General features: G+C 43.5%; 1 protein-coding gene across 5 annotated transcripts; it reads right to left on the bottom strand.

Annotated features, from left to right (window-relative positions):
• Nucleotides 1–575: 575 nt before the first annotated feature.
• Nucleotides 576–27,726, bottom strand: LOC110977993 (uncharacterized). Of its 5 annotated transcripts, none has more exons than XM_022232588.2 (29): nt 27,586–27,726; nt 26,707–26,994; nt 25,999–26,101; nt 24,830–24,893; nt 24,481–24,591; nt 23,752–23,868; nt 23,228–23,380; nt 22,164–22,196; nt 21,024–21,200; nt 20,533–20,622; nt 19,161–19,287; nt 18,766–18,845; nt 17,860–17,918; nt 17,561–17,742; nt 16,760–16,836; nt 16,367–16,416; nt 15,619–15,814; nt 14,619–14,729; nt 13,692–13,742; nt 11,333–11,356; nt 9,370–9,469; nt 8,834–8,954; nt 8,302–8,455; nt 7,795–7,914; nt 6,345–6,640; nt 5,528–5,605; nt 4,666–4,829; nt 3,516–3,632; nt 576–3,222 (listed from the first exon to the last, which is right to left on the bottom strand). In XM_022232588.2, exons 2-29 carry the CDS (start codon nt 26,834–26,836, stop codon nt 2,960–2,962), a joined length of 3,348 nt encoding a protein of 1,115 aa, XP_022088280.2. In that variant the 5' UTR covers nt 26,837–26,994; nt 27,586–27,726; the 3' UTR covers nt 576–2,959. The 5 variants fall into 5 exon arrangements, with proteins under 5 accessions (XP_022088280.2, XP_086986736.1, XP_022088281.2 ...); XM_087130610.1 differs by having other exon boundaries at nt 27,593–27,708; XM_022232589.2 differs by lacking the exon at nt 13,692–13,742.
• Between the last annotated feature and the right edge of the window lie 146 nt (nt 27,727–27,872).

The following is a 27,872-nucleotide window of genomic DNA, read 5'->3' as shown; positions in this document are numbered from 1 at the left end:
GATGAGGTCCAAATTCAATACTGAAAAAGAAATGGGAATAGAAGATTGCACATCTGTTCGTGCTGAAAATATTCAAGGGGGTACAATTGAAAATGGGATAATTTCCTTTTGGGTGGTAGATTTGCCAATACAAATAGAGATTCTTGGATTCAAAAATTCTCTGGATGTTTGAAAGGTTTCTATTCTGAAATACGAGAAAGGACAAACTGACAAGGGCCAATTATTCCGTACAGGGGACATGACACAATGCAGTCATGAACATGGGCTTCTGTAGTCTACAAACAAGGGCGGAGTCCCCCCTCCAAACAAGAACCAAATTGTCTAATGAAGGGTTATTCTTATTTTGGTATATTTCATTTCTCTTCCTTCCAAAAGAATGTTAAAAAACTACAAAATGTAGCCTCACTCCTCAGAAAGGCCATAAAACGTTCCAAAATCCCTCCCCCCCCAAAAAAAAAATTAGGTTCTGGATCTACCATTTTCTACCAGGGAGCACATAAGTATGAAGGTCATTCACTGAAGTGTAACCTGTGGTGAAAGGGAAAGATAAGAGGTGAGCTTTCTACACAGCACACTCTCGATTCAGCTTAAAACGGAGGCTTTATTTGTGCACCTTGCTAGGGGAGTGCAAAAACAATGCACCATCTCAGAAACAATTATTTACAGTCTAGTATTCCTACTCTCGTTAACTGCAAAGTATCAGCACAAAATAACTTTAAAAGTCTAAATAGTACCCAAACGCACATAAGTTGCAATTTTCTGGTAATGTGACTTGTCAAATTGTACAGTGCATCATTAGTGATTCTCAGTGCCAATAAAATGTAAATATTAATATAACTCTTTATTCTGGTCAGACGTAATGGGAAAAAATAATCATGGATAGATTGAAACAGGAAAACACTACAACCCTGTAGAATACCGATATTAAGACAACGAAAAAGTGGGCCTGGTTTCAGGGAATAGAGTTTTATCTTGTATGGATTGTTCTTTAAAAAGGATTGAATATGAACTTGAAATTTTTACATGTTGACATAAAATTAACAGTACTGCAATGACACCATGTTCATGAGCAAATAGGTTCAGGGATTGGATTTTGGTTTTTGTTATGTCATTGTTTTTACTGTTTGGTCTTCCCTTTTTATGGTTGTTCTTTGATGCCTTTTTTGAAGCTTTCTGCATCCAATCAAGAAACCAGAAGTTTCTGGAATGGAGTTGAAAAAGAACTGACGTACAAAGTCTAGTACCTTAGCCCTAACCTCCCCCAACCACACAGAATTAAACAGAAGTGTTTAATTCCGTGGGGATAGGTCTGGTAGGCCCATAGCAGCTGGCTTTTGCATTGGGTTTGGCATACCTCAGAAAAACCAAGTGCAACAGCCTCTGTGCACAGAGTCCCACATGGGTGTTTAACTTAGTGTGAATGGGGAAGGTTAGGGCCAGCAACCCTTGGGAAGTTAGGGTTAGAGCATCATAATTTCTTTCTCTGATTTCCACGTTTTGTGCCTGATACACAAGCGTTCCACGTCCTGCCACCACTTGTCTTCTTAAATATGACTTGAAAACAACAACAAAAGATTGTGAATCTGATTTAGAAAACTAAATTAGGGGTGAAACAAATTGGACATTTTCTTCGCAAGCACTCCGACTCTTTCTGTCGGGACCCACAGACTTTGATGAAGTCGGAGGCTTGAGGCAAGATGTGCAACTTTTTTCAAATGTCTTCCTTTTCCCTCCTAAAGGCTGATATGTACTTCTTTGAACACAAAAGCTGCACAAAACATATAAGTAGACAGGTGTTCACCTTCTGCAACATCGCGGCGCAAACGTTTGATCTGATATCACAATTTTCTGTTTGGGATTGCTTTGGCTCCAAGTATGAACTGGTAACAAGAAATCACAGCTAAAGTTAAAAGTTCCAATCAAATATCTGTGATTCCTTTGCAGTATAAAATTTGTACACAAAATGTCTTTGGTTTCAAATTTCACGGAAAAGATAAAAAGATAAATTTTGTACTTAAAATAAATTAAATCATTAAGCCGTTGCAGAGGTCAATGCCAATAAATTTACAAAAATAGAATCTTTGATCACATTTGCAAAAGTTCTTGAAGGCTCACGACTAAGAAAACATTCTCAAGACAGCCCAGGAGCATGCTTAAAACAGAGGAACTTCATACAAATGGAAGGTGTGGCCACTATTCCCAACATTAGAATGGTACTCTGCTTCACTTTTGGAAAGTATGAATGAGGAATTGACGGCTTCATAATCTGTCATTATTTGGATCTCCAAGTTGGGACTGAACCTGATTTTCTGCCGCTGTGTGACCAGAGAGCAGGTGTGACTTCGAAAAACGGGCACGACACATTTTACATCTCAGAGTGGAAATTCTCAATGTACAGCTCTCATTAGCTGGAACCTAACACTGTTGCTGTGCTATTACTGTCTCCTTGATGTAGATTGGGTGTGGTCTTGCCGCAGGGTGTGGCACCACGTCGTGTCTCATTCGCTCACGAATGCTGATGCTTCCAACAGAGGCAAACTCCCAGTGTTACTGACCTTGTCATATAGAAGCCAAGAATCTTACTTTGCCTGTGCTGTCTGATGATACAGATTGGGTGTGGCTTCGGTCCAACAGGCGTGGCACATTTATGCTGCTTATTTGGTCAGAAATCCTCTCAGTCTCAGGGGTGGCAATGTATTGGTGCTGCTGTCTCACATCAGCTCAGTGGAAGATGAGATTGTTACTGTGCTTCAACGGTCCCACAATGCAAAGTGGGTGTGGCTTTGGTGATGGGTGTGGCACTTTTTTGTTTCCATGTCATTTGGTCAGGAATCCTCTGGTTCTCAGGGGGTGCCAGTGTCCCAGTGCTGGTGCCCCTCAGTATCTGAGAACATGGGCTATTGTCTCATGATGCAAAGTGGGTGTGGTTTAGTGGCGGGCGTGGCATTTTATTTACATCTCATTTGGTCAGGAATCCTCTGGGTCTCAGGGGCGGCAGTGTGCCAGTGTTACTGCCCCTCATCATCTGGGAGCTGGGACTGTTGTTGAGCTTCCGTTGCCTCAGGGAGGCAGAGAGGGCCGGGTTTCGTTGGGGGGAGGCCCCTCCTCCTCCCACACCCAGGGAGAGTGCCGAGACCTGGGCGTAGAGGCCCTTCCCATGATGACCTTTGACCTTCTGAGTGATGGCACGGACAAGGTCCCGGGCATGCTTCAGGCTGTAAGCTGTGGGTTTCAGGTTGATTAGGAAAAATAAATCAATAATAACAAAGAATTAGATTACTGGTTTCTGTGCGGGCTGGAGATCAAACTTTGTGATGTAGGAATGGCTCAGAAGTAACAAGGAATATTCAAAAATTTTGGATCTAAAAATGTCACTAAATTCTTACAGAATTCAGTGAAAAATACGGTGAACTGATGTTTGTAAATTGACTTCAATCCACAAGATGACCGTGCAAATTTTTAAATGGCAGCTACAAGCTCACTGTGCATTTGCTATGATAATTTGCACTTTTCACCTTTCAGTCTGGCCTTGATCTCATCAGTGAAGAAGCCACACTCCAACCACTCGTCAAAGTCCAAGATGCAGTCAAATGCCGTCAGGCCCTGGAGGTTCTTGTGCCTCACATTGGCGCCTAGACAAGAACGGGTAACAGGAATATCTCAAAACCCGGTCGGCAACATTTACACCCAGAAATGACATCCAGCTGGACTGACAAACTGCATATGCAAACTTTCAAATTGTGGACTTTCAAAAGCAGGGACAACAGGGTCCATGATTTGAAAACTGTGTACCAACCCTAAGAGGTAGCCCTCGGAAAGGTAAGGTATGAACAACAGGACAATCCGCCCTGAGCAGAAGCACTCACTCATCGGTTGAAAAGAGCCATGTTGGTCGGGAGTGCCTATTTTGTTGGGGGTGATGAGACTGTAACGCTTGCATTTCGTAGTCATTCATGAACCAGCAACAAGCAGTTACTACCAAAGGAGCCTCCGTTGCTAAGGAAATTGCATCCTCTCTTGGTCCAGCTCGGAGTCCATCGGAGGTCCATGAAGGTGAGTACAAAGGGGAGTGCACTGGCTCATGTGCATATGGTGGTGAGTATGCAAGATTAATTTTCACATGAGAAGAATTCTTTTGTATGCATGCTGGGTGCAGGGTAAGGATAGCCCCTTCCTAGCATAACCCGTCTCCCCAACTGGCCTCTAACTTTTTCTTTATCTATTATCATTGTTTATCCTCTAGCACATTTAGCACTAATTACAGAATGATTATCCATCCCGAGCGGAACCAAGAGAGGGTGCAATCTTCCTAGCAACAGAGGCTCCCTTTGACAGAAACTGTACATTCCTGGTTCACAACCGACTACAAAATACATGCATTGCGATCGCGTTGTTACCAGAAGCATAAATATTTCCCTCCCTCCCCCCACTAACATGGCTATTTTCTACCAATGAGGGGGTGCTTCTGCTCAAGGCGGATATTAAAGTGACAATGAAGAAGTGTTCAGCTTCAGAGGTGGGAGGAAAACCCCGGATGGATATTCAAAGAATAAACCATGAAATCAGGTAGTGTCCGAAAACCTGATCCACATTCCGACCAAGGCGGGACTCCGGCCCAGGGCCGCAGAGGTGGCAGGCAATGAAAGAGCCTTAAACGGCGCTTACCCGCCTGCAGCAGTATGCTGGCCCCATAGTAGTTGTTGGCCTGGGTGGCGAAGAACAGAGGCGAGCAGATGTCTTCGTTCACGGCGTCCACGTCCGCGCCGTACTCAATGAGCAGCTCTAGGATGTCTGTGGGGCCGGTCATACCGGCAGCGTAGTGCAGAGGTCTGTGGGGTTGGAGTAGTAATAGAACTCTTACCTGTCATGGGATGACTCTTCTAACCCTTAACCCTTAAAAGCCAGGAGTCATTGAGACTCTCTCCAAGCCGACGGGGTGGATTCCACCCCTTGCCAGAGCTGCACTGCCGCAGGGAAGATTTTTCTCTGACATGACATGCGTGCTAGGACATCCGTCCGTGAAGTTTCAATCCAAATGGATAAACGGTTTTGTGGTTACACGTACATTACAATGAATGCCCCATGTGTTGCTCACAGTCATGTATTGCTAATTATCGCATGTTGCTTCGAGCAAGAAAAAAAATTCACGTCTGTCCATGAACAGTATGTCAACAGCTCAGGCATGGCACGGTGAACAAAATGTAGATATGATATGAGAGAAAATAAATGGGATGGCAGAATCTTTCCCCTACCACTCATTTAGGGTTAAGAGCACAGTTTAATTTACTTGTTTTTAAAAAAACCCACAAATTCTCATCCTCTCATAGACTTATGTCATGGGGCAGCCATCTTGCTTTTCTACCATTCACAACAATGTAACCAAACTGAGGCTGAAAGAAACAATAGTCTGTTCCCTTTTCTCAATATGTGAAGTTGTATTTATTGCCAGTGGATCTACGGGGAACACGACAAACATGGCAGTGTCATGATATAAAGGTCAGTATTAGCTGAGAGGGTAGTAACTCACGTGTTGCCGCCGCTGTATCGCTGGTCCAAGTCGGCTCCGTGTTCGAATAGGAATCTCATCATGTCCAGTCGCTGCTTGCTGTGAAGTACAAATTGAGAATCGCCTCGGCTTTTGAAAAAGGGCCTGTTTGTTTCTCATGGATCTGGATCTCAGTCAGTGATCCCAAAGCTGGTTCCCGCTATCCATTAAGCAGGCTCTGGTGTCGGCGAACCAACGTCAGATCACTGATCACGATCCGGATCTGCGTGAAACAAACAGGCCCCTAATATCTTTTCTCGACCAATATGCCACATCTCAGATGCCATCACCTGATGGGCACGGAGAGACGGCTGATTAGAACTATCCCTCTCATTGGCAAAGAAGAGATCCAAGGTGGTAGGGCCAGTTTAAAATTGACGCCTAAAGCTCACACAAAAATTCCTGTGCCCCAACCCAAAGGGATTTCATTGCGATGTTAAGTGTATCATCTCTTGTTTGGGCACAGAATTTTTTCACATTGTGAAAGCGAATTTGTTGAAGACACCAATGAAACGAACTCTTTCTGTAATTTCACAGAATTGCCCCAAGAATTATTTTTTCCATTACTTTGTGTAAATGTTCTTGGAGTCGATTTAAAACAAATTTAACAAGAAGCCGTACTCCACCCACTGAATTTTTTTGGTGTGAAATTGCTGTATTAAAATACAATTTATATCTTTTATGTGACAAAGACTCGTGTCACCACATCTGTGTTTTCTTAGTCATTATCATTATTTTTTGGTATTTTTAACCCCACTTGGTTACAATTTCTCGGCTCTGCTCAGCCGATCTCTCTCACCTCTTGATCTGCTCGGTCAGGATGCGGTGCACCAGGATGTCCTGCTCATGCTCCTTGAAGCTGAACCCCTGCTCCACCAGCCAGGCCCCGCACTTTAGGAAGTCGTTGGCCAGGGCCAAGTGGGGGAGGCTCGGTGGGGACTTGGGGTCTTCCCTCCCAAGGGAGTCCCGGATGGTCTCTGTTGGGTCGGCGTCCAGCAGGAGCTGGATGGCATCCACGCGGCCCTGCATGGCACAGCAGTGGATGGCCAGGAGCTCCTTGTGGTTGCGGTGGATCAGGTTGATGTTCTCCGCCAGCTAGAGAACAAAATGGAGGGGAAAAATAGCTTGGAGGATGGGTCTGTAGCCAGTGTCATTTAATTTGGTAGGACAGGACAACTGTTATTGGAGTGACGGTTGAGACAAAATAAATTTGATGTAATTATTCAACTGCCCTTAATCGTCTTCAGCTACCAACTTTAGAGTAAAGGTACTGTCAGATGTTTTAAAAAAGTCTCTTATGTGTTCAAATCACATCAAATTTACCTCCTCTTTAAAGCTCACAATCTAACACTCAAACTCTCTGAAAAGGGGGAGTGCAAGTAAAATGAGAGTTTATGCTCCTCCCTGCTAATGATTTTAACAATTTTTCAACAACAGGTATTACTTTTCAAATAAGATGTCTACGTTTGGCTCATCATCAGTTCCACACCAATACAGAGAAAATTCAAAATTGATCTCTCGTTTGAAGTTCACACGAGTCTTATTCTGGTAGTAGTAGTTGAAGTAGCTAAGTAGCTAAGTAGTTGAAACACGGCAACTCTGGTTGGCTGATCCGATGGTGAAACTGAAGTTATTTGGTCTTTTTGTCATTAATCTCCCATTTCCTTAATAGACTGATCCATCAAACCTCACCCCATTGTGCTCTGACAGATCACAGCCATGATATGTGTCTGACATACGTGGACCAAAAGTCTGGCATGCGTGCGCGTGCGTATGTGGTATGGTATTGGAGAAGTCTACGCGATACGTGCCCTCAGTGGGCGGGGCTTACTGGATCGGTTACACACCCTCATGCACAGTGGGCGGGCTTACTGGATTGGTTACATGCCCTTGTGCACAGTGGGCGGGGCTTACTGGATTGGTTACACACCCTCATGCACAGTGGGCGGGCTTACTGGATTGGTTACATGCCCTTGTGCACTGTGGGCGGGGCTTACTGGATTGGTTACACACCCTCATGCACAGTGGGCGGGGCCTACTGGATTGGTTACATGCTCTCGTGCACAGTGGGCGGGGCTAACTGGATCGGTTACACACCCTCATGCACAGTGGGTGGGCTTACTGGATCGGTTACACACCCTCATGCACAGTGGGTGGGCTTACTGGATCGGTTACACACCCTCGTGCACAGTGGGTGGGGCTTACTGGATCGGCCTACTTTCACTGCTAATACTACACAGCCGTCTCACCAGTTCTTTGATGCAGTCAATGGGTGTTGCTTTGCCCGCCTCCCCGTAGCATTTGACGTGCAGTGGGGTATTCCCCTCCGAATCTATGGCATTCAATTCAGCACCACTCTCTAGTAAAAGCTGTCCGATCATGAAGACAAGACGAAATTGACAGAAATGATTTGGGAAATACGTGTACAGAGACTTTGTTAACTCTGACACCAACCTGACAAATTGAGCTGTAAGTTGCTGTCAAAGCAAGTCAAGTTATTTTCAGAGGGGGGGTTAGTTGAGGGCCACACTTTGGGGGGAGGGGGAACTCAATAAGTTTGATCAGTTTTTCGAACAGCCGGGAGGTGGTAGGTACATGTACAAAAGAGGACACGCTGTATGTTACACTCAAACAAAAGAAAAAAAAACAACCTGTGAAGACACATCAGAGAAAGAGATGCCACAAAAATATCACTGAACTAGGCCATGGGTCGAAACTGACAAATGATTGACTTTTTTCTAAATAAAGCAGCCCACCCTGATTGTCATCTGATCCCGTGCCCGATGGAGCGGAGTGGCCCCCTTGTAGTCCAGAAGGTTGACGTCCACTCTCTCTTTAAGCAGCTCCTTCACGACAGGGATGACTCCGAAGTAGGCCGCAGTGTGCAACAAGGTACTGCCGTTGATGCACCTGTCGTGGATGAGGCAAATCAAGAGATCACTCCAGATGGAATAAAGCACTGAAAATCAATCACGATGAGGTATCAACTTGAAATTACTAGTAAGCTTGATCATGCTGGAACTCAAGGTTTGGACATGGGAATGGCGCACAGTATGTATGACCGATTTCAAGTAATGTGTACAAGAGTGAATAAATTCGCTTAATGTGAGAGTTCAATGTCACTTCAACCAACAGGGTGTCTCAGCTTGCAAAAAAAATCCCGTTTAAGAAAAGTGCCAAATTTGCACCAGTGCAGTGACATCATGGCAAGTGGCATCTTCCCAGCTTGCTCTATGGATGCCTTGGAATTTTCACTACTGGGTTTATGTCGTAAGTGGACCTCGTTACCTGCTCCTGAGGCTGGCAAAGCGCAGGACCCCCGACACATGGTCCTCCACGAGCTTCTTGAGCAGCTGGGTGTCGCCCCGCATCAGCTTGGGGATGCAGGCCTGTAGGTGGTCATAGTACTCTGAAGGAGACAAGAGCAGTCAATGTGTCCAAAATGGGCATTAATATCTTGGCTACAGCTTTTCTCTGCTGCGAAAAAAGGGCAAAATCTGCAGTCTTAGCCACGAGGTACTCTTTTAGAATGATATGCATAAACAAGCTGGAATTTTCATTTATTTAATATTTTAGCTAAGTCTCCCTTGGAGTGATACATTTGTTTTCTTGTCTGTAATTTATTGTATGTATTATCCCAAAAAATGAAATAAATGATATTCACAGAGGGGTCACTGGCTCCGATGGCCTTTACTATTGGCAGGGAGCAGACAGATATCTTTTATCCTGGTAAAGGCTCCTGCTCAAGGACACAAGTGCCACAAGTCAGCAGCCCATAAGTGCAGATCTCAGGGCATTTTCAAATGATGTTCAGCCCAACCCACCAACGATGGTGTTCTTCTGCTCATCACTCCGGACCACGTCAAATGCTGTGCGACCCTGCTTGTTCTTAACGTAAATGTTGGTGCCCCACTCCACCAGGAGCTGTGAAGAAAAGACACAACAAAAGCCTTGAGGTACCTCCTCCAGTATCTTGAATCAAGCCCAGGGGCGCAACTAAAGAGTCACATCCCCTCCCCCGAGCCCCTGCAACATTTGCCCTGCCCCCTCTCCCCACTCCGGTGCCCCTCCTCAGAATCTGAAGAAAGGAAAAGGCTTGTGTTGTTTAGTACCATGACCAAACTCAACAAGCCCCTCCCCCACCCACTCACCCCCCCCATCAGTTGCATACCAGTTAAAATGCTGGTTAAATACTGCACAGTTGACCTCAAACGATTCCGAATGCCGTTGAATACTGGCAATCTGCCAATACCTGGTGTGGATTTCCCAAAGACACTCAACACTTACAGCATACAAAAATTTGAGGAAAAACAAATTGTACCCTGTACATCAACATCGAGACAAAATCACATTTTACATGTGGGTTTTCAGAGCGGACTTTCCACAGCGCTTACTACGTTGCTGCAAATTTGGAAGCTGGGAGACATTGACGCCAGCAGATTAGAAGGGAGGATTTGTGGCTATGAACTCTGTGTTCAAGCGACAGGATTCTGCACAAGCAATTCAATGAGATGGAAAGGGAGCTCTGTAACATGATAGGGTTATTCTACTTAGCATGGCTTACAAGAGCTACTAGCTTTGCGACATGACTGAAGTCAATTTCAAGATGTATTTTGTGTTGGGGAGATGTTAATTTATATAACGGGTTTTGCCCTTACCCAACGTATATATTGATAAACACTGTATGCCCAGTGCTTGTCCGAGAGCTTGCGAAAAAATTCACAAGCTTTAATACTTGGGTGGGACTCGAACCCATGACCTCCTGCTTACTAGTGCAGACGTCTTAACCACTCGACCACCGAGCTTGCCGTGGTCGGCTGGCCGGTCCGAGTCAGGTGTAGCAGCGGTTACTGCGAACAATTTCAAGACAAGCACTGAGCATACAGTGGTTATCAATATATACTTTGGGTAAGGGCAAAACCCATTATATGACTGAAGTCAAAGCAAGGCCTGATGTGCAGACTGATTCCAAAACGCAATCAGATGACCTGCGTGGAGGAATCACCAACCAAAAGGAAAACTGTCCTTTAAAATACTTGTGCTCTTTATCTTGTCTCATGTCTTGTTTTGCTCAGTTCCATCACATGGCCCATTCAGAAGCATTGTACAGACTTAAGGAATTCAGACTTTTTTCTTCAAGATCTGGAATGAGCTAAAATCGAGAACCCCTGCGCAATGCAAAAAACCAAAGCCTGTTACCTAGACCACATTAGACGATCAACACTATGTTACAAAAGCTTCCTTGTGACCCACTCTTTGAAAATAAGACACAAGACCATTTCTTTTACAGTTGAAATTAGACTGGATTAGCTGAGCTTTTAGAGTTGTTGATGTGTCTCTCGTTTTAGCATCCACCTAAAAATGGACACTGTGGGGGTGAAAGAATAGACTCTTTATTTTCCTTTCCAAGGTGCAAGATTTTTTTAAAGGCCCGAAACTCAAAAGTGGCTCGGGCAACTTGTTTTCACAGAGCAGGTCACATTTAGAACAAAATATCACACAAGACTATGCCTGCGTCCTTAGAAACAGATTTTACAAAGCAACCCAGTGGATATGTCTTTCACAACAGCATTAGACTGACAGCAATTGTGAAGCACAAAAAAGAAAACACTCATAAAGACAAGACTAGCTTCTTGACTTATTTAACACAACTCTATACAACAGTCTGTCCAAATCTCACTTCCAACTCTCAACGATCTTGCTTCTTTTTTTCCCAACACTATCACAACTAACATATACAGCAACAAACTGCCCCACGAACTGTGACATCTCTTTCTAATGGCTCACCTCGGCTGCATTATTATGGTGTCCCTAGCAGGTGGAAATAAAAGAAGAAAGACAAAACATGATGAACCTCGATGTCGTCAAACTGTGAAAGCTTGGCAGACACTCTGCCCAATCAAGTACACAGGTATCAAAGATTGTCCAATTGAGGATATCCACCTCCACCGCCACTACACAACACAGACCAAAACTGAGGCTGCATCCGAATCTCTCGTCTAGAGCTAGGTCTAGGTCTTCCCTCCATTGGAAATGCGCGGAGATGCTTATACATTAGACCTAGCCGTAGCTCTGGAAGCCCGTTTCGGACACGGCCTGAGTTAGTAAAATGACCACACAACTCACTTTTTAGATTGACTGACAAAAAAGAAAGTAAAAGAGCACGTACATACTAAAAATCAAGTGTACACTGAACAACATCAATATTTTGGATATGTTGAAGATTTAGGATATTTTATTTTCCATGCAACCCGTCTGTCTCTAGAGAGATTTGTCTCAGTGTGCTAAGTTTTGCACGACCAATGCACTTGTTTGTCACTGTCTTTTTTGGCAAGTGGGAGGCATGTGGCCGAGTGGTTAGGGTTTGTAGCTTCCGTTCAGGGGTTCGAATCCAGCTGGAGGCAACATGTTGTGATCCTGGGTTAAGTCACTCTACCCCTATGTGCCTCTCTCCACCCAGGAGTAAATGGGTACCTGTGAGGGCAGACACGGTTACGTTTAGCCGTTTATGCCAAAATGGCATCACTGGGCTAGTACACTCCCCAGGGAGCTGAGATGGTTTCAGAATGATGCGTGAGCCCAATGTGCAGGGATAATGATAATACAGGGCCTCGGAATAGTTTACTAGATAGATGGCGCTTTACAAGTGTTTGTTATTATTATTTAAGTTGAGTTTACAGGGTTCCCCTAACACAGCATTAAAAAGGCACAAGAGGAATGCACAAACTGACATGACAGCTTTGTCACAAGTACTGATAAACAATGTCAAGGGAATGTCTTCATTGAGGGTCATCTGGACAACTTGTGACTTAAACTGAGACTAGACTTGACTAACTTGTAGTGATAAACTTGTGAGGACATGTGAGGATGTATGAGGACGTGTGAGAGCATGTGAGGACTTGTAATGGATTTGACTACAACACCGAGTTACAAGTACACACCCAAGGTTATTAGTATGCATACCGGCCCAGGTCAGAATTCGACCAATCACAGAAAGTGAGGTCCAGCTTGAGCCAATAGGAAAGAAGAAAAGGCAGAAGAATCAGAGCTCAATGTTGGCTACCATGAAATGAAAAAAAACAGGTTAGTAGCTCAATGAACACCAATCACTTACCAGCACATTAAGTTCGGAGTTTGTTAGTGGAAAAGACACACATAGCTTTAATGCAGAGAAACTGTTTTATCAAATCATGCAAGACATATTTTTACCTGCTTTCAAAGTGATGAATTAATACGTGAAATGATGTTAGTTAAAAATTCTACAAAACGCATTAAATGCAATGGCAATTTTCCAAATTTAAACATTACACAAAGTCATTAGTTTCCAATGTATCTGCACAAAACTGAGATCACACAAAGATTAACATTTCACAGTACTAACTACTGAACAGTAAGATTTGAGTGATTTGTGACTGGATTCCAAATAGTGAGAGTTACGTGTAGGTTTCCAGCAGTGATGTGGTCATGCACTTTTCAAGTACTAATACCAATTTCCAAACGTTGAACTGGTTAGATGTGACCAAAGCTGAAGTACATGACGGAAATTGAACTGATGGAAATTGGACTGAACTGATGGAAATTGGATTGAACTGATGGAAACTGGACTAAATTAAAGACTTCAGACAATCACAGCTGTGAAAATTAAGTTCTTAGGACAAAAGTACGAAAAGTAGTCGGCCAAGTACTATGACACTGGGATTAACAGGGTTAAGCGGGGGCAGATGAAACATTCTCTGTGGATTTGAAGGCTGTTGGAGTTGGATTCAATCAGTGTTGGGAATGACGTCAGAGTTAGGACGTGCAATGAGGATCATTATGGGTGGAGCAGTGCTTTTGGTAGGGTGAGGTTTGGGTTGGGGCTACGGGCCAAGGTTACGGTTGAGCTTGTGCTGAGGTTAGGGTTGAGCTGAAGGCTGACGTCAAGGTTGGGCTAAGGGTGCAGGTTAGCGTTGGGCTTGGGGCTCAGGTTGGGGTTGGGCTTAGGGCTCATGTCAGGATGGGGTATACGGCTCAGGTTAGGGTTGGATTCAGGGCTGAGCGTAGGGTTGAATTTAGGATTGGGTTCAGGGCCGAGGTTAGGGTAGGGCTTAGGGCTGAGGTTAGGGTTTGGATTGACGGTGAAAGCAGGTAAGCAAAGCGTTGGTACCATGTTGCGAGCATAGACTGCGTTTCCTGTCCCGTCACTAACTCGGTAAAGCTGCAGAGCAAAGGGGAGGGAATGTGGAAAGGAAATCATGCCAGGGGAAAAGCAGGAACAATTGTCATGGGTTAATTACATTATCTGGCAAAGTCACTGAACAATATTCAATTCAAATGGTTAAGAGTTTAAAAATACATTAAATAACATAGCACACTGATAATGTGAGTCTCATATACATGTGCTGAGCAATGGGTCAAAGCAAGCCAGGAACGTAACTTTTGTGTTCCCAATCGAGGCAGTTTAAAACTACTCTGGGATGAATGGATCTTGTGGCTCCATTTTGGATTGCTTTCCGACATCAATTTCATTTTCGAGTTGGGTTCTTGCCCCAGTAGGGGCTGGAAGTGTCACTTTACAAGGCATTTGGAAGCAACTCTCCCACATAAAAATCTAATGCTCTGGTTATGTCACCAAAATGTATCTGGGCATCCGCAGGAAATATGGTCCCCTGGCTCGGTGTGATAATGCACGTGTATTCTGACATCAGTGTTATGGAGCCTCGGCACTTTGTGTCCCTCAGCAAGGCACTTTACCATAATTGCATTTCTCAGTGTAGTAAATAGCAGGTAAGGTTGGATGCTCTATGTTAACCGTAAAGAGAGAGATGCATTATTGCTGTTAGGGCCATGACTTTTCTGAATGAGATTAGGTTTTAGAGATGAAGCTAAATGACCGGGGGGGTAGGGATGATCATTGCGAAGGCAACAAGAAATGGTGCCTGTCAGAATTATGAACAAAAATATTCCACACAGAATTTTATTGATTGATTTGGTTTCTCCAAAGAAAGTGTTAATGGTTTTTCTCTCTCAGACTGTCGTTAGGTCAGAGAGTCGAGTTCAGCGAGGGATTCCATCTGGTGGCAGCCTGACTTACCTGGCTTATTCCTCTGTTCAGACCTTCCACAGCGTTGAAGAAGGCACTGGCCAGGTTAGCATTCCTGGCGTCGATGTGGGCGCCGTTCTCCAGTAGAAACAGTAGAATATCCTGGGCATTAAAACATATCAGCCTATACAGTGAGCTCCCAAAGACAGACATGTGCAGTTACATGACATGTTTTTATGATCGTACTTTTTATATCTGAGATGCTAGAAATCTGTAAAACGGTGCAATCATTATCAATTTTTTTATTGATAATTAACATTCTAAGGCTTTTTTTCAGATATACACTCCTCGATTTTCCAACATTCTCACTGCATTATAGAATTGGAAAACAAACAAAAAGTACATTTTATGCCCAAATCTATAAGAAAGTGAAACTGCCAAGAAACACGACGGAGAGCTGTTTGGAAAGAACGGACGCCTCATTTTCTGAACAACAAATGAACGTCTCCACACTCATTGTTCTTTTTTTCCCATCAAAAAAGCTTCATGAAATTGATGGATCTTGCCTTCCTTTTAGGCCATTTCAGTGACCCCATCCCTCTTTCTCTTTTAGGCCAATCAAATTTCATGACTTTTTAAGCGAGTCATTTTTCTAAACATTACTGCCTTTTGTCTGACTAGAAAAAAAAGGGAAAACTCCTTTTCCAGGTTTCCCCAATTTTAAAGATGGCTGGGCCGTTTTCAAATACTCAACTTCGGCTCCGTCTCAGGCTTCAACAGTTTTCAACTAGCTGACTTTGAAGATGTAAGCGCAGTAATTAGTCTAATAGTGCCACAAAACATCAAATAAGATGCAAGAGAGCCAAAAATTACAGTAATCCAATTTAATTTAAATGCTTCAGGCCCACAATCGGGCACTGGTTCTGGGAACGAAGCCTGAGACAGAGACGAAGTTGAGTATTGGAAAACGGCCCCAGCAATCCTGTTAAACAAGTCTAAAACTGCTCCAACACATTTCATTCCCTTCTTGGGTCACCTTCACCATACTCACATAGTGCCCGTTTCTCGCTGCCATGTGCAGTGCCGAGTTGCCTGTCTTCTTTTCCTTGGCGTTGATGAAGCCGGGCCTCTTGTCCCGAAAGAAGACCACCATCTTCTGGACGATGTCCAGCTCTCCCAACTTGCAGGCCTTGAAAAACAGCCCCTCCCACTGGGAGAAGTTACCCGGGAAGACCTGGTACAGGAATCTGCGTCGTCGGGAAGGACGTGGCATAAGAAAAATTGAGGAGACAGAAAAGCAAGAAAATGGACGAGTGAGCATTTTTCCAAATCGAGCCCTTTAAGGCTGGGGGAAGCCATCTTGGGCAAGCTACAAGAACACTGTAAAATTCAGAGATTAGATTAAAATTTCTGATCTTCATAAAGACAAATCACGTGCACAAGTATTTTGCATGTCTAGCTGTACACGCTTTGTAATATGACCACAGTAGACGGTGTCATTTTGGGGTCGAAAATCTCGAACTTTGATCAAGGCAAGATAAACCAGCCCACATTCTAAACAACCAAATGCCACAAATACTGAATAGTGATAATCATGTACAACGTTTGTACAACATTTCAGTGATAATCATGTACAACGTTTGTACAACATTTCAGTGATAATCATGTACAACGTTTGTACAACATTTCAGTGATAATCATGTACAACGTTTGTACAACATTTCTTGTTGCAACCTCGTATTCTGCAACATTCCATTGCTCTGCCACAGAGCGACATCAAAACCAGATCAGAGACTTACACTGCTCCAGTCTTCAGCAGCTTGTTCTTGGACGGACTCTCCAGAAAAATCTGATGAACATAAAGTGACAAATGATACCTCTCACACACAGGTTTGAGATAAACAGAAAGGCAGGCAGGAAGGAGAACACGGCTTCAAAACTTTAAAATGGGAAAGCTAAAATTATTTTCCAAGCTTTTATTCTTGTACCCTTGCAGTCCCAAGCAAATGTCTGTCAGCTACATCTTGGCCACATCACCTTCATGTAAGCGTGAGAAAAGGTTCTTTGCAACAGCGACAGTTAGACCATTCCAATTTTGCTTCCAAACCCAATGCAACATTTAAGTCAGGCTCGTTGGAAATACCTCTGCAGTGATTCTGTCATCTTTCATGAAACAAGACAAGAATTTTTACCTCAAACTGTGGATGATCATTTGGGTTTATCTCGACGACGTCGTAGCTTGAGATTCCCAGCATTTTGCGGATATTAACTGAAAAGAAAATGGAATGAAACAACAAATCAACATGGGCACTTGTCTGACCAATATATTTAGACATATGAATCAAGAAGATCTGTAAGGAGTTTCAATACAAATGGAAAGATTTCAGTCAAGCATTTTTACCATACATTTCGCTTCAGATGGCCAAGCCCTGTATTGTCATAAGAAAAAAAATTGTCCACCACGATCTGATAACTGGAAATCATTGGCTCAATGAAAGGTGCTACACAGATGAAAAATAATGATTATTTTTCAATTAATGTAAAGGTTGAAAAAAAAACAGGAATTGAATGTCTATGTTTTGAGTTAGAAATGGGTAGGACTAGCACTTTGGAATGTGTGCACCATGCAATGTGCACACTTGTATACATTCTTTAAACAATGCTGGTGATAGTGTATAGTTGTTTGGTCGCTACAGGGTTTATACTTTGGTTGCTTGTCAGGTACAGTCATTCGGCTGTGTATACTTTTTGGCCATAACAAATATAAGACAGCAAACACAGAGAATACCATGTGACTAGCTCTTCACCATTCTATCTATGGGTGACATGGTATAATTCTTTTTTTTTTGTGGTTGTGTTAAAATTTCCCACCTCAACAGGATTAAAAAATTGCTTGGCAAAGAAGCTGTCCTGCATACGTACTGCTGGCGGTCAACAAGTTAAACGACGGTTATTTATTCAATTATTCAAATTCCAGAATTCGCTAGTCTCACATTTACTGACGCCCTTGCCGTGGGTGAAGTCATCGATGAACTCCCCCGTGCTCAGGTCTCGCAGGACTATGCGCCGGTCGGGGGTCACCATCTCCCGCCCCTTGGAGAGGTAAAATCCTGAGCCGTTGGTCAGGGTGAGGTTGACCACCAGGGACAGGCAGAGGTCGTTGATAGTGGCTCCCCTGGCAAAGAGAAAAAAGAGAGAGATGTAGAATGAGATTAGGATGGTTTGCAACGATTGACAGAAAAATCAATCTTAAATGGATAGATAGATATGCACTGAATTGTTTCCTTCTCACCTTGGTATTGTCAGTGCGTCAAATCTATCCCTCATTTTCTTGGAAACAATCTCTCTGGTCTGAGAACAAACAAAGGAAAATTGACAATCGATCAAGTTTCAATCAAGTATATTCATGCTGCACAGACCGAAAAAATCAAGTCCTTCACAGAAAGTCTAGCACAATCAGACAATTTTCAGACCTCCAGTCTGAATTCAAGTCACAAGCTACTCAAACTGCAACAAAACCATTCCTTTGGCATTGCTCACCCTGTTACTTGTGAATGGTCTTGTGACTCGTCTTGCATTTGATATAGTGTTGGACTTGTGTCTGGTCTTGTGTCTGGTCTTGTGTGTGGTCTTGTGTCTGGTCTTGTGTGTGGTCTTGTGTCTGGTCTTATGTCAGGTCTTGTGTCTGGTCTTGTGTCAGGTCTTGTGTCTGGTCTTGTGTCTGGTCTTGTGTGTGGTCTTGTGTCTGGTCTTGTGTCTGGTCTTGTGTCAGGTCTTGTGTCTGGTCCTGTGTCTCGTCTTGTGATGGTCTCATCTTCGACATTGGTTCTGCGACCCCATGATAAATACATGGCAAGACAGAGGGCAATTAACCACTGCTATCAAGGCTCTGATAACCAAATGCATTGAATATGCATTTATTGCAAATATTTATAAAATATTTATAATCACAAAATGTACAAGCATACCTTGGAAAATGACACCGACTTGAGTCTGAGCTCTTTCCTCAATCCCATCATACCTAGTCTACATTTTTTAACCCCTATCAATAATCACACATGTTGGTTGACAAATTCGGACCAAGTACCTCACTGTCTGATTTGTAAGGCCTTCAATGGAAATTTATTTTCTCTTTACTGCCAATGATCCCTTGGGGTCCTACTTTCAAACAACATCTATGGTTTATTAATGATAATACCTCAGCCTGGATATTTGCAACGTGCTTCCGCCAGTCCTCACAAGCCTTGACGTCAAACTTGCTCTTGATTTTGGTCACCTCTGATAGGCAAATAAATATTGACATTACTCAACAATTAAATTGGTCACGAGTTCTAGCACGGGAATGTTGGCAGCCTTGTGTAGCCTATTTGTTGAAAGAGCTAACTTCCACAACTGGATTGTTGATGTAATTCAGTTGGTGTGCATTGTGGTCCTGGCCCCACCCAAATGGTACAAATCACTCCGTGATTCAGTTTTCAACTGAATGCGTACAAAATCAAAGTATGTGGAATCTAACATGCCAAAATGGAGCTGATGCTGTGTAGCCTAGCAACCAAGGAGACTCAACAAGTTTGCCAGTGGCATCCAACCCACCTGTTTCGTAACCCTGCAGGACCTCATTGAGCTTTTTGCGTTTCTGGATCATGTCCACATCACTGAGAATCTCCGGCAGGGCATCCAGCTCGTGCTTGGCAGCCCGAGTCAAATGCTCCAGCTCTTTCTGTCAGAAGAAACAAATAACAATGATGGTAACTGGTAAGAAAACAGCACAAAATATGCAGGCTTGTGTGGATTTTCGCAATGCTCTCCGTTTCGGGTATGGAAGCCGTGTGCAAATGAGAGAGGACATCTTGGGAGTAAATTTCATTATCGCAGAATTTAAATATGCATGAATCTTCATCGTCTCCTTGTGTGTGCTGATGACTAGACACAAGAGCTCCAATATCGCACGTGCACAGTGGTTTGCACATGCATTATGCACAGCGTAGGAGCCTGAATTCACCAGAATGAGCACAAGTCCATATTGCTCCTGTGTATTAAAGCAGAGTGCAAAGGCAGATAACAAAAGCGCACCAGAAGTGGGACTCGTTCTCTCTCTCTCTTTCGTCATCACTGTACGAGGTCTTGTGCAACGAGCCTGAACATGGCACATTAAGAAATCCAGCATTTCATAGGCAAGCATATGAGGGGGAACTCTTTTGAATCTAAAACAAAAGTTTTAAGTTGGTGCTTGAATCCGTCGACCTCCCAGATTCAGAACTAGAAAAAAAATAAATTGCTTATTGGATCCACCAACCAACAGTTTACAAAAAAAGGTCCAAAAATAGTGTTTTTGCTCTGCTGTCCGGCCGATGGGAGGTCACGATTTCAATTTTGTGAGTTTTGGTCCCTTTTTTGGAGGGGTAGAACATTTTTTATTCCTTCCTCTGACTTGCAGACCCTTATTTGTTTTTCCTGAGACTATAGAAAATACCTTTTTGGGGGTATTTTTCTGTCCTCTAAAAAACATCTGAGCCCCCAATTGCCTAAGGTAAGGGGCATGTCCCTGGTCCATCTTCTTGCACTGCAGTGAATAACAGACACTGTTTGGGAATCGTTTCTTTCGTATCGGCTGAAGAGACCTTTGAGTGAAACGGAGGTACTGATGTGGGTATTTTGAGACACAGCCATTCATGTACATATCCCTTTCTCTTGATTAGAATGAAACATGAATTTGAGGTACACATGAATTTTCAAGTAATCTGATGTTGAGTTAACAAAAGTTTGCTGAGCAAACATTTGTAAGTTCCCTGGATTCTGATAGACTAGACCCGTGCTGATTTTAAACAACTAGTCAAGGGTAGATGAATCCTGTGACAATAGTAACGCCATCACTGGTCGCTTGCAGTGGCCCCCTTTAATGGCGATAAGCGTCATGGCGGTTTAAACTTACACAGCTTAATATTCTCCTGTGAAAATTTCTTACCAGCCTGCCCAGCACAGCTTTGGACTGGCGTAGCTTGAAACCGCACATGAAGAACACTGCCATGTAGGTGCTCACGGCCATAGCATCGGCCTGGAGGAGATAAGTGGACAGTTAAAAAACATGGATGAGAGTGCAATATGGCCAAGATGGCAAAGTGCCAGAGAGCTGCTAAGCAAGGAATTCACTACGCAAAGAGGAAGACTTTCTTTTTTTCAACAGGTAACCGACCAACATCTCAGGCAATCTTTATTCTTTGTAACTGGTCCCCTTCTGTCTCTTCATATTCCTTTATGTTAACAACACCAGACCAATATCACATTGCAGAATACTTAATTGTGGCTGCTTTAAGGTGACGAGTCACACAGGAAATGCATCAGCAGGTTGGGCCAATCAAAGAAGAAAACAACACGTTCAGATTAATAGACATTCTGAACACACGGCAGCGATGAAATCTGTGACGTAGAAAGGCAACATTATCTGATCGGGCCTACCTCAACCAGATCTTGGGAGTCAACGGGGGTCACAATGCGCACCAGCTTGTCAAAGGTCCTGAGAGCGAGGTTGATCGTCCAGCGGTCATTCAGCATGACCTCGCTGGTGAAGGTGCCCGGGACGAAGGCATTGACCAGAGCGCACAGGACGCGACTGTCCACAAGGTCGTCCAGGCGCTGAAATCAATGTAACAGGCAAAACTCAAAATGACCACTGATGTTAAATTGTTTTTCACGTTGGGGGTTTGGCCCTCGACTGGTAATCACAACAATGTATACTCAACGTTGTCTGAGGGCTTGTGAAAAAATTCACGAGCTTACTCTGGTCGGATTCGAACCCCACAACCTCCTGCTTACTAGCGCAGCCAGTGCAAATACTGATGTATAGAATATCTTGTACAACTACAGACCAAGGCCGTGTCCGAAATGGGCTTCCAGAGCTACGGCTAGGTCTATTGTCTGTGGGTCTCAACGCAATTCCAATGGAGCAAAGACCTAGACCTAGCTCTAGACAAGAGATTCCGATGCAGCCCAAGAGTGTAGGAGCCCACCTACAATTGTATCCACCCTGAGTTGAAGTACACTCTCACAGGCAAAGGAATGACAGGTTGGTGGGAAGTTTTTCAACTGGATTCATTCAAAAGACCGTATATCCCTCGATGAATTGGTTGTGAGTACTCACAGCAGGTCCACGCCAAATGTGCATAAACTTGTGCGTTTGTGTGGTAATTTCTCACCAAAAGTCCACAGTTTTCCTGTACAAAACACGCCCTCTCTTGTTCTCGCTCTGAGCGAATTACACCGTACTACATTACATCTCAATATGAACAAATCTGTACATCAATACGATATTGGTGACAGTTTCTGATGGTACAAGGAGTAACAGGCAGAGTGGTTTGGGGTTGTACAATGGTTAAACGACATACTGTAAGACTCCAGAATGTTGTCCTTCTCATAGCTGAGATAACAGTTTAAGCCATTTCAAAATATCTTCCCCATCCAATGACAGACTTCATTGAAATTAAAAGCAAATGAAATGGCATTCATGTCTCGTATAACTGCAAATTTTCTCCCATTTGAATGGCGTATATTGCAACTACCAACACCGATGATTCAAACGATCTAAAAATAGCGCATTACCTCCACATTCAGCTTCCTCCCTTCTCTTGTCGTCTGCAAAAAAGTAGAACACACAGAATGCAACCAGCGCAGGATGTGTTGTAACATCTCATACATATTCATGCTAAACCTTTTCACTGGCTCATATTTTAAGGCATCAGCAATGTCACCTGGAGCCAACAACCTAACTGCATGATGCACGTCCGAACTCTGGCCTGGCTGGTAATGTGGGCTCTTATGCTACGTCTGGGCTTTTGGCTTTGGCTAGCGACGACACACAAGTCTCCTGAGGGTAGTTGTAGCCACTGTTTAGCGGCTTTCATGGCTGCATGCTTATTCTCTACTGCAGCCAAAATATTTGGACGTTACGGCTTTCAGAGCTACAGCTATGTCAAGAGAGGGTTTGCATGGTAGCCGTCTTGCAGGACAGATCTTTTATTCCACAGGGAAACCTCCTTTGTGCATACCCTGTGGAAAAAAAGCAGTGGCCTGCAAGATGGCAGCCATGCAAACCCTCAATTGTAAGTGTGTGGCCACGTGTTTACCACCACAAAAGACCTAGACTTTGACCAAACCATTAGATTGGGACACATAGCTCAACTCTAAGCCAATTGTAGTACAATACCGTACTTCCATGTAGATAGTTCGGACACTCCAACAACGCACCATTCATGATTCACGTCAAATTTTCAGAAGAATCATACTCAATAAGCCCCTTTCCTTGGCTGTATTTTTTCAAATTACATGTATACACATTCAATTACAAAGTTTCAATCCTTTTTTGGATATATGATATGGCGTTGCTGTGCTACTCAAATCTGCACTCTTGTGGAGGCCTGTATTGTAGTGGGGTGCATCGTATGTCAAAGTCCATCCATCACAAACAAATCACAAGCCATCCCGATGCAAGCCAAGTCCCAAGCTATTCCAAGGAAGTGTGGCAGAAGCATTCCATTTTCAGTGTTCATCCTGTTAATACTCGAGACTGGTGTTACGAAAGGACTCGGGACCGGACTTGTGAAAGGACTTGCGATGGACTCGACTCGAAGGGTGGGTTACAAGGTAGTGCTTGAGCTGTCCCAAACCTTCAAGAGAGTGTTGACCATCTCCATGATGCAATCCTCCGGGCTGGGCTGGGGCCAGGACTTCTTGCTGGGCTTAAACTTCTTGCAGAAGTCTTCGCCTGGGTACTTGATGTGCAGCGGCCCCTTGACAGCTGTCACTGGCTCCGGTGGCTCCTAAATAGAAAGAGAGCATTACTAATCATGTGTTCATTTAATAGTAACTGCAAATTCCACTCGATAGATCTCTCTCTTGGGATGTCATCTCCAAAGAAATTTACAACTGTGTATTCAGCGTCATCAGGTGCATGCCCACACTGAGGGCAAATGTTCCGTAAAAGCGTGTGTGTTGATCCAAATATCTTCAAAATGCGTTTCTCAGTTTCCCCTGCAATGCTGACTAACAAAACTGGTTGACCATATCCCACAATACATTGCAAAAAAAGGCTTCTCCACGACCTCTTGGTGGCGCACCATATTGTGAGTCACCCATATTTTCCTGCACTTTTGCAATTGCAGATTTCCAACTGAGTTAGTTGTTCACTCACGGGAGACGATGGGTGAGTTTCGGCGACCAAAGATGCCCCCCCAAAGCCGGACAGCAGCGACTTATTATATTTCACTTTCTTCTTTTTCTTCTTCTCCGGAGGTGGTCTTGGAGTCCACTGAAAAAGGAACCAAAAATGGAAGACCAAAAGGAAAGGGTATGTGAGGAGTTGATTTATCAAAGTAACACGTCCTTTTCACTCTCTTCTTGGTGGTCCTGATTTTATACTGACGATGTATATGATCACAGAAAATTGACTGGAGCAGGGTTTGAACCTAGGACCTCTGGAATACCTCTACAAACCTGGGACGCGGTGAACGGGGAATCACTCGGGAAGGATATGGTCCGTTTGATGAAAACTATGAGATGAGGCTTGGTTTATCAACATTTTGCGATAAACTAGACATGCTATCTGATTGAAACGTGGTACATTACCATGCAGGTCCAAATAACAACACTCTAGCATCTTTCTATGCTTACAAGTCTAGCATCAACATTTTGTACTTTAGCTTAGGTATGCAGGCATGTGTAGTTGTAAACCAACATTCCTTGCTAATAGACAAACAACCAGAGCCCTGACAAGAGGCCCAAATGGAGAGATTATTTTCGCCAAGAATGCTTGTTCGAGTAACGGGACAAGTTTCACAGGATTTCTGTGAGACAAATTCTGGACACATGATACGGAATGCATTTTTTTACGACAGTCTGAAAGATCCAGAGATTGGCCAACCTCGAAGGGCACCTCACAGAGGATTTTATCGTCGCCGTGCATGAGGTACTCCAGCCGTTCCCAGGTGAACCAGATGTCGTGGGAAGAGAGTCGCCACAGCAAATCAAAAACCTTACCGACAAAAGAGGTGCAAAGACGAATAAAAGTTTGAATGTCACCAGCTGAAATTTATCTTACGCAACCAGCAGAGTCTTAATTCATCACATATTAATTTCTCTTTGATAAACGTGCTCTATTTGAAGTGATAACATCACCACATTTTTGCAACCAACTTCTTTTTTAATTTGAAACAAAATTCTTCAAGTCAAATTTGTGAGGTTGAAGGTTAAAATGCTGTTTGTCTACTCACATGGTCAGCGTGTCTCATGGCAAAGAGTCGACAATCCACAAAAACATCATCTGGTATGACCTCTCTGTAAACAGTAAACAACACAACGACAAACATTGCATTTCAACATTGGTTTCTCAATGCAGTTTGTGTTACACAATAACCGTGGAAGGCAGACCCTTGCATAATTGCTCCATTAGGCTGATCCTTTTCTGGAATCCGCCTTGAGCAGAAGCACCCCCTCACAGGTTGAAAAGAGCCAGGTTGGTTGGGAGTGTTCATTTTGTTGTTAGCAATGCGACCGCAACATATGTATTTCGCAGGCATTTGTGAACTAGCAAAATGCAGTTCCCACCAAAGGAGCTTCCAAGTTCCATTGCTCCATTCCAGTGCCACTGAAAACTGTGCCCTCTCTCGTTCCTGCTCTAGGGGGGAGGGAGAAACAGGAATGGACTTTTCTGTGTTTACACCAAAAGTTGCCTACTTTCCAAAACTTTGAGATGGGCGTGGCCTTTATCAAGACAACAGCACCCAGTCTTTATTGGTCAAAGAGCCACTTAATGCGTGCCTGCAACCTATGCATGAGAACACTACTATAAGTCTTCAGCAACAGCTTCCAATTCCTGGTTGTCAGATTAGGCTATCCGCCCAAGCTGAAGTACACCATCAATAGGCGAAAGAAAGACAGGTGGTTACGATCGGGTTCTTGCATGCGTTCAGCGTGTACACAAAGACCATATATGCCGCAATAAATTGGTTACGCGTACTCAGCGTGCTCCGCATCAAACGCACATATACTTGCGCGCCTCATGGCGCGCCTATGCGGTGAGTACCAAAAACAACACGCCCTCTTTTGTTCCGCTCCGAGCGGATATCAACATATGTTAAGCTGTTATGTCCCTGAATGTTTGCGTAAAGAACAGCCCCAGTTCAAGCATCTAAGTATGAGACTTTCCCGACAATACGGCACTTGTCCATTGCTGGGGCATTCCTTAAGGCCAGTTCACAGTTGGCACGGAAGTGAACACGAATTGGAAATCGTGACATCAAATCCACTTTTTTTTGCTGCAAATTTGCAGTTGAAGACATTTCAACTTGAACAAAGTTTGCAAGAAATATTTCACGACGGCGAGGTCAATTTCGCTTCGCTTTCGTGTTCGGCCAGCCATTTGTAGTTTATTGACACTCACGACTCCTTCAGTTCCTTAACGATCCATTCCACCCTGGTCGTCTTCTGCTGCTGCGTCATCCCATCAAAGTTCTGTAACTTCTTGTTATCAATACCTGTCATGCCTACAATTCATAAGAGGTCAAATGATATGGTGAAAAGCTTAAGAAGAATGCAAAATTTGGAAAGAACATCTGCAATTAAAGAGTTGCAGATGTGGAGCATGTATTTGAGTCAGAATCTGAAAAAGAAATCATTTTATTCCCGGATAAGCAATTCTGTCAATGACAAGTCAAATCACATGTGGCTTTCATGTTTATGAAATACTTTGAAGTATATAATTTCTAGCCATTTCTGGCCTTAACTCCCCCCCAAAACAATTACAATTTTCCCCCAAATTTGCTGAAAATTAAGCCCCCCAAATTAACGTTGGTTGTTTCTGAGACCATGCACAGCTTTTCTTTAAAGCTTTGCCTGGAAATGGTATCAGCCAAATTACTACACTCCAACATATCTTTGCTTGAAAAACCTCCAGAATCCTCCAAACTGATTCATTGTATACATGTATGAAACTAACAAGGCATTTCTTGCTCTTTGAAATTATGTGAAAGTGGCATTGCTAAACCCGCCTGAATCCTACAAAATCCTCCAAAAACTCCTGGTGGATTTTGCAGGATCTGGGACTGGGAAAGCTGCAGTTAAGATCAAGGTGCCTTTCTTGATGACTCACTCTGCAGCAGCATCTTGAGGTTGGTACCCTTCAGTAGATCCATGATCACATTGTTCATAAGCATGTTGTAGGGCTTGAGTCGCAGGTTCACCCACGATGTGAAGCCGTTGATCCGCGTCCGCAGTGACATGGTGGAAACTGCTGGTCTTTACCCACAGGATAAAGATCCTTAAATCCCCAGTAGGCCTACATACGGTGTGGTTTTGAATGCACAAGCTGCAAAGGATGTTCGTCAGTAGGCCTTGTTTTTCTAACAGCAATTCTCACTGTTTGCATTTTCTTATCCAGCTGAAATACCATAAACATGTTAAATTTGGTTGAAAAGCGATCCTCTGGACATGCATGGTGATAATTCTACTTGACCTCAAGACTGAGGTTCTTGTTCAGCTTTTATACAAGTCATAAATGTTGGTTTTCAAATTTGGCAGAATGCCACTGTCGACAGTACGCTTATTACGGCCAGTACTCCCTGACTAAAGTTTATTCATCATGTTCATTGACACCCCAGACACCACTATTACCTACTTGGCCTATGCAATAAAGTAAGAGTTCCATGATACGGATGCAACTAATTTATTATTCCCCAGTACTACTTAGCCATCAGCATGCAAAGAAACGTCCAGAAAAGTTCCATTTAGGAGGGAAAAACCAAGTTGTTTACTTAGAAAACACTTAGCCTAGCATTTTCCAGACCAGTCTCATATGACATAGGTTTTGTAAACAGGGTGTCAAGTGGCATTCATATCGATAGGCCTATGCAACTCTCTCCTGCAAGAGTACTTTAGAAACTGTGCTAGGGGTGGCTTGCCGCGGATAGGTTACTGTTCAAATTCAAGAATCAAGGACTGAAATCTTTCCGTTTAGCCCCTAATACAATACCATTCACATTTGTCTTCTTTGTGAACGTTCGTCACCGAGACAGGTCGAGACGTCGGACTGGTGATCGTGTATTATGGCAATGCATGGCAAGGTACGGTGCATTTCAAGCGGAGCGTCATTTCGTTGCATGGCAAATTGAAGTACGCGTGCGCACAAGCAAATCTTTCCTAATTACCTTAATTTTAAATGATTGTTTGGATAAAAGAAAACTTACTTAATAATTTTAGCAGATTTAAAAATATGTAATTAAGTTATTATGAATATTTTTCATAAGTAAAACTACATAA

Source organism: Acanthaster planci, linkage group LG20 (assembly GCF_054643075.1).
Source record: "Acanthaster planci isolate LZ-2023a linkage group LG20, COTS_SCS, whole genome shotgun sequence".
In the NCBI taxonomy this organism is placed as follows: domain Eukaryota; kingdom Metazoa; phylum Echinodermata; class Asteroidea; order Valvatida; family Acanthasteridae; genus Acanthaster; species Acanthaster planci.
Note: the sequence above shows the minus strand (reverse complement) of the source record. Positions and strands in the feature narration are given on the sequence as shown.

Coding starts and splice junctions, on each gene's coding strand:
- LOC110977993 (XM_022232588.2), bottom strand. CDS start 26,836: ATGTCACTGCGGACGCGGATCAACGGCTTCACATCGTGGGTGAACCTG. Junction 13,743..14,618: donor TGAACAGAGGAATAAGCCAG/GTAAGTCAGGCT, acceptor TTTGCTCTGCAG/CTTTACCGAGTTAGTGACGG. Junction 6,641..7,794: donor TTGACTGCATCAAAGAACTG/GTGAGACGGCTG, acceptor TTTGTTCTCTAG/CTGGCGGAGAACATCAACCT.